The 12722-nt window shown below is 43.5% G+C and overlaps 2 protein-coding genes across 2 annotated transcripts; both read left to right on the forward strand.

Annotated features, from left to right (window-relative positions):
• The first annotated feature begins 1315 nt into the window (after positions 1 to 1315).
• Positions 1316 to 3220, forward strand: LOC131658021 (uncharacterized). Its single transcript, XM_058927357.1, has 3 exons — positions 1316 to 1621; positions 1703 to 2608; positions 2855 to 3220. The coding sequence occupies exons 1-3, from the start codon at positions 1316 to 1318 to the stop codon at positions 3218 to 3220; spliced, it is 1578 nt and encodes a 525-aa protein (XP_058783340.1).
• A 376-nt stretch (positions 3221 to 3596) lies between these two features.
• LOC131658022 (uncharacterized) lies at positions 3597 to 10529 on the forward strand. The gene is made up of 2 exons (XM_058927358.1): positions 3597 to 6802; positions 7058 to 10529. Exons 1-2 carry the CDS (start codon positions 3597 to 3599, stop codon positions 10527 to 10529), a joined length of 6678 nt encoding a protein of 2225 aa, XP_058783341.1.
• The last annotated feature ends 2193 nt before the right edge of the window (positions 10530 to 12722 follow it).

The raw sequence follows: 12722 nt of genomic DNA on the forward strand, positions 1-12722 counted from the left end.
TACATAAAAAACACAAACCAAAGTTCATTCTGCTATTAAGAACATGTTGAGTCCATCCAGAACTAGGCGTATAAGTCTCCAAAGGTCGAGCATCGTGGATTGTGACCTTAACCGCTGTTCAACTAAAAAACACAAAACAAATGGAAACTATGGAGCCGAACTACGGTCGTTCTGATTCCTGAAAAGGATACGTAGGCATTGGGTCGCGGGGCCTAAGCGAACACACTTGTAAATAATTCCTTCTTTTCCCCGTATTTCTTTTGCATTCATTCGCATTTAGGTTTTAGACATAGATACACCCTTTAGATAGAAACAAACATAGGTGGATACCATCGAGTACGATGGGCGTGAGGGGTGCTAACACCTTCCCCTTGCGTAACCGACTCCCGTACCCCGTTCTCTGGTCGAAAGACCTTGTTCTTGTTTCGAGTTAGGTTTCTGGTATTCCTTTCCCGCGATGGGATAAATATATTAGTGGCGACTCTGATTCCATTTTTCGCGGTAGCGACAGCTGGCGACTCTGCTGGGGATGTTGATAGACCTGTTGCTGGTCCATCCTTAGTTGAGTCGATCCTAGCCTGCGTTTGTTTTTTTATTTACTGGGTGTTTATTTGTTTTTATGTCTATACCTTGTATATATGTTTACATGTTTACTTTTTTGCTTGCATATCATGTTTATTTCTGTTTGCACATCATGCATATGGATTATATTCTGTGTTCCTTGGGGTCTTCTGTTCTGTTTTGCAGGTTGGGTGGGTTGTTCTATGAGGTAAAAGGCCCAATACCCAGGCCAGAGTGGACACATAGGATACCTAGGATAGAGTGGATAGTCATGACGCCAACAGAATGTCAGGTTCTGTTGATTGCGATCATGAGACCCACGACCAGCTGAGACTCGAATGGGATACCGTTGTTGGCATGTATTTGCAACAATGACGGTGTTTCAGGAGAGTTGCTAACGCTGGAGACCTTTTGACCTACCTTGACCTAGATTCACCTGTGAGTGGGGTGGGATATTCATGACAGGTACCGTTGGTGACTGTTCTGTTATGTTGGTGACTATGGTTCTCATGGGTTTGCGGTATCTATGCCGGATTTTGGTCCTGCGACATCCGATCCTGTTCAGAAGAAACATACACTTCTCCTATGTGGGGAGGAGCTTTCATTGCATCATAATCATCATAGCATGTTTAATTTCAAAAAAAGAAGAAGAAAAAAAAGAAAAAAAAGAAGAAAAAAGAAAAAAGAAAAAAGAGATTAACATTCATATGCATGCCATTTTTCAGGTATCCAAAGTCAACACTTCTCATCAAGAATGGCTAACAGTGTGACCGTCAACAAAAAGACTACGAAGCATACCTTCTCTTGCAGTTTCTACCGTGAGGATATAACACCTTTGGTTCGATTGGGCACCCGAGTTACTGGGCAAAATCTGGATGAATTCAGAAAGACTTATGGCCACATTCTGCTTATGTTAACTACTCGTATTGATGAGTGGGGTCTCTACACTCTTCTTCAGTTTTATGATTCTGAGCTGCGCTGCTTTACCTTTCAAGATTACCAATTAGCCCCTACCCTCGAAGAGTATGCACACATTCTTCAAATCAAAGTTCGACATAAGGTTCCTTTTGTGTGTGCACCCGAGAAGCCCAAAATGGATCGCATTGCTGGTGCTCTTTATTTGAGCATGAAGGACGTTAAGGATAACTGGAAGCCTAATGGTGGGACCCATGGATTCTATGTGAAATTTCTGATGAGGGAAGCTGAAACCCTTGCTGATAAGGAAAAGTGGAAAGAATTCAATGCTCTCCTGGCCGTCATGATCTATGGATTAGTGATGTTCCCGAATATTCCAAATTTTGTTGATCTCACTGCCATTTGTCTCTTCATGGATCAAAATCCTGTACCCACTCTGTTGGCCGACACTTATTATGCCATCCATTCTAGGTATGGAAAAAAGGGATCAGTTGGGGGTTGTTTGCCAATACTGTACGAATGGTTTTCTTCACATTTGCCTAAAAGCGGAGCATTTGTCACTACAAGAGATTCACAAAAGTGGCCCCAAAGGATTATGGGACTTACTGCAAATGATATCGTTTGGTATCACCTCCGAACGGACATCGAGCAAGTTATAACCAGATGTGGAAGTTTTGGCAATGTTCCTCTCATAGGGACAAAAGGAGTTATCAACTATAATCCGAAGCTAGCACTGCGCCAGTTGGGTTTTGTACTAAAGGACAAGCCTTTGGATAAAGAGATATTTGAGTCCGTTTGTTTTGAAAAAGGAACCGATCCAGAAGGTTTGGAGAAAGTAAGGAGTGCGTGGAACAAAATTCATACAGAAGACCGAACTACCTTGGGGGGAAAGAATGCCATTGCTAAGAAAGCTTATACTGAATGGGTTGAAGAAAGAGTTAAGGAGCGCCTGCTGCCTTTCCCGAAGGTTAGCCCTCTATATGAACAACCACCTGAGATTTTAACTGCCACTGTACCAGCTGAGGAGTACAACCAAGTACATGTGGAGAATATCAGGTTGCGAGAAAAAGGGGAAGACGCTAAAATAAAGTACTTCTTGGTGGATCAGAAAAGGGCTGAATTAGCACATGAGGTTAAAATGCTGAAAGGAGGATCTTCCAGAGTTCAAAAAAGGGCTAGAACTGAAAAGGGTGAAAGAGCTACCACTGTTCGTATTGAGTACCATCAAAGGGTTATAGAAGAAGCGGTAAAGAAAGCAGAAGAAAAGCTCAAGCAAGAGTACAGAGAAGATTTAAGGGTTCACAAGCTCAGAGTAGAGAAAGAGGCTAGGGCCGAGGTAAAGGGTTTGAAAAAGAAGCTTGAAGAGGAAACCACTCAGAGGGTAGCAATCAAGAAGAAGCTTGAAGAGGAAATTACTCAAAGGTTAGCCGTGGAGACACAACTCAAAGGTAGTCATCTCCGTTCCGCTCGACTAACAGAAGAGAATGCAAAGCTCAGAAACCAGATAGCAGAAATGGAAAGTACATCTGAAAAGAATACCCTCCCTGATTGCAAAGGATGTGAGAGCTTGGTGGCCCACTGTGATATGTTAGATGGGCAGTTGTTTCGCAAAGATGTGGTGATTCAAAGTTTTGTCAAAGGAAGAGACCGAGAAGTGACTAAGAAGATGTTCGATGAAACTAAGAAGTGGAGCGACGAGCACTTTAAACAAGGAGGACCCTTGTTTTACACCCAGATGGATTAGTGTTTGAGCTTGTATTTCGCGACCACCACCAGGCTTGTTGGATGGGGTCCTTTATCTTTTCTGTTGTTTGAACTATCTTGTCAATGTATGGGTATGCCCAAATTCAAAAAGAGATTATTAATGAAATTTGAGTCTTTTTGTTTCCTCTTGATGCTTGTCTTTTGTCACATTGTTAAACATTCTTGATTAATATTAAATATTTTTGGATACTCTGAAAATGGCACCTCACATCATATGCACACATGCACCTCATGCACATCATGCACAAACAGGTACATCAGATGGTGTTCTTATCTGACTGATCAGGTTTTCTCTTTCAGCAATTGCACCTCCGCCTACACATCGCTACTACACAAGGGCTAATCACTCACTGCAAATGGATCAGTTAAGGGACGATCTTATCCAGATGAGAACTCAGGTTACTGCTCAAATGGCTCAGTTCATGGAAGTCATGCAAAACATGGCTGATCGCCAAGAAGAACTCAGAATCAGGATGGACACAGTTGCTCAGGTTGTTGCGGACCCCCCGCAAGGAAACCCTGCTGATATTCGTGTCAATGGTGAATCTGTGATCGGAGGACCTGGTGTAATTCCTCCTGCTGCTAATCAAGGTAATCCTTATGGGCCTCCCCAGCCCATTCCTGAAGGACAAGCCACACAACAAATCAGAAGAGCTGCTGCCATCCCCGTGTTGGAAGAAGATCGACATGAGGATCTATTTCCTGAAAGTGAGTTGGGATTTCCACATGATGCTGGAAGGTTGTTCAGAGGACTGGAGGAAAGGATGAGGGCCATGGAAGGCCAAGGACTCGGTATGGACATTAATGACTTGGGTTTGGTTCCTGGTGTCCGTGTGCCGCCAAAATTCAAAGTGCCAGATTTTGAGAAGTACAAGGGGAATACTTGTCCCAAGACCCATGTCCGAGCGTACTATCGCAAAATGCATGCATACTCTGAGGACGAAGGACTGTTGATGCACTTTTTCCAAGATAGCCTGACTGGGGCATCCTTGGAATGGTATATGAGGTTGGAGAGAACTCACATCCGAAGTTGGAGAGACCTGGTTGATGCCTTCATAAAGCAGTATCAGTATAATGTTGACATGGCACCAAATCGCACTCAGTTACAGAATTTATCCCAGAAAGCTAATGAGTCCTTCAAAGAATATGCACAGAAATGGCGCGAGCTGGCGGCTAGGGTCCAGCCACCCATGTTGGAAAGAGAAATGATGGACCTGTTCACCAACACTCTGGAGGGTCAATACTATTCCGCCTGCTCTGCATCCTCAAGTTTTGCCGAGTTGGTTATGATTGGTGAGCGAATTGAAAGTGGAATTAAGGCTGGTAGAATACAGAATCCGAGTGCTGCTAGTTCCTCCTCTGGGGCTGGTGGAAAGAAGCCATATAATGGGTTTGCTAAGAAAAGAGAAGGTGAAACGAGTGCTGCTTACTATGGTAGTGGCAGAAATCAGGCTCATCAACAAGTAGCCGCTGTGACTATCCCAAATGCTCCTTTCCAACATCAACAACAAGGGTATCAGCCGCGTCAGTACCAACAACGACCGAAATTGCCAGAAAGAGCTTTTGATCCGATCCCAATGACATACGCACAAGTATTGCCATATCTCCTCGATTTGAACTTGGTCCAATTGAGGACTCTAGCCACTCCTGCTAAGCTGCCTCCTAATTGGGATGCTAATGCAAGGTGTGAATTTCACTCTGGGTCACCTGGACATAATATTGAAAACTGTAAAGCGTTGAAGCATAAAGTCCAGGATTTGCTCGACTCCAAAGCCATCGAGTTTACTCCTACTCAAGGACCTAATGTTGTTCAGAATCCTATGCCTCCCCATGGAACCCATGCGGCAAATGCTATTGAGGTTGTTGAAGACACTCACCTGGTTAAGGATGTGATCGAATTGGGTTCAGTGTTGCCATTATTGAAGAAGGAATTGTTGAGGATGAGACTATACGCTGGTTGTGGAGAATTCTGTCCTAATTGCATGGTCACTTCATCAGTTTGTGATAAAGTGAGGAATGGTATTCAACAGTTGATAGATAGTGGGTATCTACAGTTTGAGCGTGTACGACGGCCCGAGGTATTTGAGAATGAAATTAATGTGGCATCCATCCCCTACACTCCTGCCAAGATCCCAATTCCTGCCAGAGCACCTCCTTTGGTTATTACAGCACCTGGTCCCGTGCCGTATACTAGTGAGAAAGCAATCCCATGGAATTATGGCGGAGAAGTTTTCTACCAAGGGGCCAAGTATGAGATTAAAGCACCGGTTGAGAAAGAAGATGTTGATAATGTTGTGGGCATTGGAAGAATGACAAGAAGTGGTCGTATTTTCAATCCTCCCCCTCGCAATGACAATGTAGAAGCTCTAGCTCAAGCAAAAGGGAAAAGAGTGGTAGAAGACACGGTGGATCAGGGGCAAAGCTCTAACTCTGAAGATACTGTGGCCAAGGAGATGGAAGAGTTCCTCAAGATCATCAAGAAGAGTGAGTATAAAGTGGTTGACCAGCTGAGTCAAACTCAATCTAAGATCTCGATCTTACAGTTGCTCTTATGCTCCGAGACACATCGAAATGCTTTATTGAGACTCCTAGGCACTGCCTTTGTCCCTCCTGAGATCTCAGTAAATCAGCTTGAAGGGGTTGTGTCTAATATCAATGCTGGAAACGGATTGGGATTCACTGATGCAGATTTGCCTTCTGAAGGTAGAAAACATAATAGAGCTTTGCACATATCTGTGGAGTGCAAGGGGACTATGCTATCTCGTGTTCTTGTTGATAATGGATCTTCTTTGAATGTGTTACCAAAGTCGTCTTTGATGAGGCTAGACTATTCTGGTGTTGAGATAAGGCCAAGTGAATTAATTGTGAGAGCCTTTGATGGCTCAAAGAGGTCGGTGTTTGGGGAGGTTGATTTACCAGTGATGATAGGTCCTCAACTCTTCATTATTACTTTCTTTGTGATGGACATCCACCCGGCCTACAGTTGTCTCCTGGGGCGTCCATGGATCCATGCTGCTGGGGCCGTGACTTCCACATTGCATCAGAAACTCAAATTCGCCACTCAAGGGAAGATAGTCACAATATTTGGGGAGGAAGAGCATGTGGTAAGCCATCTTGCGTCTTTCAAATATATTGATGTGGAAGGGGAGGTCCACGAAACACCTTGTCAAGCGTTTGAGGCCGTCCAGACTATCAAGATCCCTTATGTTGAAAAGAAGAAGTTGGAGGCTCCTATGTCTTCACTAAAGGAAGCCAAAGCTGTGGTTGAATCTGGTCATCCTGAAGGATGGGGCCGAGTCTTGGATCTACCAATCAAGCAGGATAAGTGTGGGATTGGATATCAGTTGGGGCAGAGTTCTTCTGATGGGTCCTTCAAGAAGCCCGGAACCTTCGTTCCGATCAAGTTCTCTAGTGCTGGCATCGTCAAGGATCATATTTGTGCTGCTGATGATGATGTGGATAGTGATTATGACATTGAAGAATGGATCAAGCCGTGTGTCCCGGGACAGAAGCTTCTCAACTGGTCATCCGAAGACATCATCTCAATTGCTCTTGATCAAAAGTAATAATGTTTGTTTTTGTTTATCATGCAATAATTCCTGTGTTCCGCCCAAGACACAGTGAACATATGTAGGGCCTCATTTGTTGTTTTTCAATGTTAAAATCATTAATAAAAGGACGTTTTTGCATTCAAATATTTTGTTCCCTGTCTTTCCGTTTTTGCTTTTATATCTATAATTAAAAAAAAAATGGCAACGTTTCTTATTCATCATCATCCCTCCATTCTAAAATAAAGCATAAATCATAATCCATGCAGATCTATTTCTCCTCCAGATTCTATTGACAACGATCTTGCTATGCCTCGTCATGACTTTGACAAACCTATCTACGCCGCTGAAGAAGGGGATGAAGAAGATTGTGAATTGCCCGATGAGTTGGCCAGATTGTTGAAACAAGAAGAGAAAGTGATCGAGCCACATCAAGAGCCTATTGAGACGGTGAATCTTGGCACCGAAGAGACGAGAAGGGAGGTTAAAATAGGGGCTTCTTTGAATGAGAATGTGAAAGAAAAGTTGATTGGAATGTTGAAGGAGTATGCGGATATCTTCGCATGGTCTTACGAAGATATGCCTGGATTAGATACTGATATTGTTGTGCACAGGCTACCCCTTAAAGAAAATTCTCCGCCCGTCAAACAGAAACTCAGAAGAACACGTCCTGATATGTCCAAGAAAATCCAAGAAGAGGTTCAGAAGCAGTTTGATGCAGGTTTTCTTGCTGTAACAGTTTATCCACCATGGGTCGCTAACATTGTACCCGTACCTAAGAAAGATGGGAAGGTACGAATGTGTGTCGACTATCGAGATCTGAATAGGGCGAGTCCGAAGGATGATTTCCCGCTTCCTCACATTGATGTATTGGTAGATAATACTGCTCAGTTCTCAGTTTTCTCCTTCATGGACGGTTTTTCTGGGTACAATCAAATAAAGATGGCGCCCGAGGACATGGAAAAGACAACATTCATTACGCCTTGGGGCACCTTTTGTTACAAGGTCATGCCATTTGGATTAAAGAATGCCGGGGCAACCTATCAAAGAGCCATGGTGACTTTGTTTCACGACATGATTCATAAAGAAATTGAGGTCTATGTGGACGACATGATTGCAAAGTCCCATACTGAAGAAGAGCACCTGGTTCATCTGAAGAAATTGTTTGAAAGGTTAAGAAAGTTCAGGTTAAGGTTGAATCCCAATAAATGCACTTTCGGAGTGAGATCAGGAAAGTTGCTTGGTTTCATCGTAAGTGAAAGGGGTATCGAGGTCGATCCCGCCAAGGTAAAAGCTATACAAGAGATGCCCGAGCCGAGGACTGAGAAGCAGGTTCGTGGGTTCCTGGGAAGGTTGAATTATATTGCAAGGTTCATCTCACACCTTACCGCCACGTGTGAACCTATCTTCAAGTTATTGAGAAAGAACCAGGCAATAGAGTGGGATGACAATTGTCAAAAGGCATTTGATAAGGTTAAAGAGTATTTGCAAGAGCCTCCAATCCTCATGCCTCCAGTGGAAGGTAGACCTTTGATTATGTACCTGACGGTCCTCGAGAATTCAATGGGGTGTGTGCTGGGTCAGCATGACGAGTCCGGTCGAAAAGAGCACGCAATTTATTACCTTAGCAAAAAGTTTACCGAATGTGAATCAAGATACTCACTACTCGAGAAAACTTGCTGTGCTTTGGCATGGGCTGCTCGCCGACTGAGACAGTATATGTTGACTCACACCACTTTATTGATTTCAAAAATGGACCCAATCAAATATATATTTGAGAAACCGGCATTGACAGGGAGGATTGCCCGTTGGCAAATGATCTTGACAGAATATGACATCCAATACACTACTCAGAAGGCCATTAAAAGTAGTGTGATTGCTGATTATCTCGCACATCAACCTGTGGACGATTACCAGTCTATGTACTTTGAGTTTCCTGATGAAAATATAATGTGCGTGGCAGAAACTTCCAAAAGTCAAGATCAAGAGGAAGGACCTGAACCAGGGGCGCGATGGACGCTCGTGTTCGATGGTGCCTCTAATGCGTTGGGTAATGGTATTGGGGCTGTGCTTACTTCTCCAACAGGTTTTCATATTCCATTTACGGCCAGGATTTGTTTCGATTGTACTAATAATGTGGCTGAATACGAGGCTTGCATATATGGTATTGAGGCGGCCATTGATTTGAGGATTAAAAATCTCGCAGTTTATGGAGATTCTGCTTTGGTGATTAGTCAGATCAACGGAGATTGGGAAACACGCCACCCCAACTTGATTCCCTATAGAGAACATGTGGTGAAATTGGCTCAATACTTTGATGAGATCACCTTCGATCACATCCATCGAGAGGAAAATCACTTGGCTGATGCGTTGGCCACTTTAGCATCCATGTTCAAAGTCAAATGGGACAATGAAGCGCCGTCAATTGTGATCAAAAGGTTGGATGAACCTGCATTCTGTGGCGTCATTGATAATGTGCCTGATGAGAAACCATGGTTTTATGACATTAAGAAATTCCTGGAAACCCAAGAGTATCCTGAGGGTGCTTCCCTCGCAGATAGGAAAACTCTGAAGAGACTATCTGCCAAGTTCTTCATTGCTGGAGGTGTATTGTACAAAAGGAACTTTGATTCTGTGTTGCTCAGATGCGTGGATAGACACGAAGCAGCAAAGATCATGCAAGAGGTACACGAAGGATCCTTTGGTACACATGCAAGTGGGCACACCATGGCTAGAAAAATATTGAGAGCAGGTTATTATTGGTCGACCTTGGAACATGATTGTTTCAACCATGTGGTGGTATGTTACAAATGTCAAGTGTATGCAGATAGGGTTCACGTACCTCCAGTTCCTCTGAATGTGTTGACATCTCCTTGGCCATTTGCTATGTGGGGCATCGATATGATTGGGGAAATTAAGCCCACCGCCTCTAACGGACATCGTTTTATCCTCGTTGCTATTGACTACTTCACCAAGTGGGTTGAAGCTGCGTCTTATGCAAATGTCTCCAAGCAAGTAGTGACTCGCTTCATCAAGCACCATATAATTTGTCGTTATGGGGTTCCTGAGAGAATTATCACTGATAATGGATCCAACCTCAATAACAAGATGATGAAGGAATTATGCGAGAATTTCAAGATTACGCATCATAACTCCTCCCCGTATCGGCCAAAGATGAATGGCGCAGTTGAGGCGGCCAATAAAAACATCAAGAAGATTGTGCAAAAGATGGTGGTCACTTATAAGGATTGGCATGAGATGTTGCCCTTTGCTTTACATGGTTATCGTACCTCGGTGCGCACTTCCACAGGGGCAACTCCTTTCTCGTTGGTATATGGCATGGAAGCGATTCTTCCGGTTGAGGTTGAGATTCCTTCATTAAGGGTATTAACAGATGTGAAGCTCAGTGAAGCTGATTGGGTCCAGACCAGATTTGATCAATTGAACCTTATTGATGAAAAGAGACTAGCAGCCATATGCCACGGGCAAGCCTATCAAAAGAAGATGAAGAGAGCCTTCGACAAGAAGATTCGAGCTCGACACTTTCAGGTTGGTGACCTTGTGCTCAAGAAGATCCTGCCTATTCACAACGATCCTAGGGGAAAGTGGACTCCGAATTACGAAGGGCCTTATGTCGTAAAGAAAGTCTTCTCAGGTGGCGCCATGATCCTCTCAACTATGGATGGCGAAGACTTCCCACTTCCCGTGAATGCCGACGCAGTTAAAAAATACTTCGCATAAACCTGATCAAAAAATAAAAATAAAAGAAAAGGAAAAGATCAGGAAAAAGAATGAAAAAGAAATAAAGTACACCCGCTAAGTTGAAAACCCGAAAGGGCGACTTAGGCAAAAAAGGGGTCCTGGTGGATTGAAAACCCGAAAGGGCGATCCAGGCAAAAGAGGGACAAAAAGCGAATGACTGCGTCGTGCATTAGATCTTCAAGCATAATTAGTCACCATAATTGGAGGGCTCACAAGGGCAAAGGATCAATCCATTCATCCATTTCGGAAAGCAAAGCAGAAGGAACATCGAAGATCTGCAAGGCATAGCAAGATTGGAACCCAATGGAATCTTTTCTTACGTTGCCATGTTTGTAAATTCTATTTGTTTTCTTTTTTTGGTGGCCACCTCCTTAAGGGGCCGCTTCCTGGTGTACCCGCCTATGTTAGGCATTTCTTTTCATTAATAAAAAGATATTTTACTCAAAATTCCTACATTGTTTTATTTTTACTATTTTGTTTACAAAAGCGTTCAATTATTTTGGTAAGCATTGCATTTCTAACATCGAAGTCCTACAAAAGGAACATGAGCTAAAACAAATAGAATTGCTTAAAGATTTTGAGTACTTGGGATGATGGACGAGGTAGAACCATCATGCCTGGGGCATATTTGCTTGATTTGTCTTGCAGGAACCTCCGATCATTCAGCATAGTCAGATGCCAGTATCCACGCTTCAAGAACCCAGAGGTCTCCTTTCCTTCAAGTACTAGAGTTTATTTCTCTGGAGCCAAGGCTCAAATGCTCCGCAGTGTTGATTAGATTCCCTTATCCTTCGACAAAGATGTGGAAGTTCAAAAAGGGGAGGTGCAATCTTCAAAGTCTCCAAACAAGATGACGATATGGCCCCTCTGGTGTAAGTTCCCCCCTACAGAAGTGACATACTGGGGGTCGTCCAAGAAACCATCTGGTGGCCTCACAAAGTCAAGAAGTCAAAAAGAATCCCCACAGAGTTCATCAGATAAAAGACTTTGTCCGGTGTTCACACGAATGCCTTTGTTTGGCACTTTGCATATAGTAATCATTGCATTCACACTGCATCCTCAAAAGCGTAGCATTCCCATGAATATGGAGCATTACGTAAAGAAAGTTCAAAACATGCATCAATGCATAAGCCAAGTTTGTATGTGCTCTAAAAGGCACAAGATAATATATTCCCAAAAGAAGTCTCACTCCAGTGTGGATTGGATACAAAGTCATTCTGCACAAAGATCATTATCTCTTTGGTGATTTCCCGTTTGCTGAGTTCAATCGTTTAGTGTGTGGCAATCCGAATGATTGTCACTCTTGTACAATTACATCCCGCCTTTCGGCCTGAAGGAACCTTGTAGTTCTTGTGTTTCGCCAAGTCCAATGATTGTTGGCATACCCCTTTTTGATCTCGAGTCACCCTTCGGCTGTGTCTCTTTTTGAAGTCTAACTGAGGTTAGCAAGATAGGATCAGATTCCCCTTCGGCTAGTTTCATCCTTTATCGAGTCACCCTTCGGCTGTGTCTCTTTTTGAAGTCTAACTGAGGTTAGCAAAATAGGATCGGTTTCCCCTTCGGCTGGTTACATCCTTTATCGAGTCACCCTTCGGCTGTGTCTCTCTTTGAAGTCTAACTGAGGTTAGCAAACTAGGATCGGTTTCCCCTTCGGCTGGTTACATCCTTTATCGAGTCACCCTTCGGCTGTGTCTCTCTTTGAAGTCTAACTGAGGTTAGCAAACTAGGATCGGTTTCCCCTTCGGCTGGTTACATCCTTTATCGAGTCACCCTTCGGCTGTGTCTCTTTTTGAAGTCTAACCGAGGTTAGCAAACTAGGATCGGTTTCCCCTTCGGCTGGTTACATCCTTTATCGAGCCACCCTTCGGCTGTGTCTCTTTTTGAAGTCTAACTGAGGTTAGCAAACAAGGATCGGATTCCCCTTCGGCTGGTTTCATCCTTCATCGAGTCACCCTTCGGCTGTGTCTCTTTTTGAAGTCTAACTGAGGTTAGCAACCTGTTTAAGGTCCACCTTCGGCTGGTATCCTTTGATAACATTCAACACTCTTTGATTTACCGCAGAATGCAAATTTTGATGGTACTTTCGGGTATTCAATCCACTTACACCTCTCATGTCCAGAACTTGTATCGTTTGTACATTCAGGTCTAAGAAGATTGAATAGGGGCAGCTGT

The sequence above is a fragment of the Vicia villosa genome, linkage group LG3, assembly GCF_029867415.1.
Source record: "Vicia villosa cultivar HV-30 ecotype Madison, WI linkage group LG3, Vvil1.0, whole genome shotgun sequence".
Lineage (NCBI taxonomy): Eukaryota > Viridiplantae > Streptophyta > Magnoliopsida > Fabales > Fabaceae > Vicia > Vicia villosa.

Excerpts from the sequence above, each read along its gene's own strand:
- LOC131658021 (XM_058927357.1), top strand. The coding sequence starts at position 1,316 with ATGGCTAACAGTGTGACCGTCAACAAAAAGACTACGAAGCATACCTTC. Across the intron at positions 1,622-1,702 it reads AAATCAAAGTTCGACATAAG|GATAACTGGAAGCCTAATGG; the intron begins GTTCCTTTTGTG and ends AAGGACGTTAAG. Across the intron at positions 2,609-2,854 it reads GGGCTGAATTAGCACATGAG|AGGGTAGCAATCAAGAAGAA; the intron begins GTTAAAATGCTG and ends GAAACCACTCAG.
- LOC131658022 (XM_058927358.1), top strand. The coding sequence starts at position 3,597 with ATGGATCAGTTAAGGGACGATCTTATCCAGATGAGAACTCAGGTTACT. Across the intron at positions 6,803-7,057 it reads TCAATTGCTCTTGATCAAAA|ATCTATTTCTCCTCCAGATT; the intron begins GTAATAATGTTT and ends TAATCCATGCAG.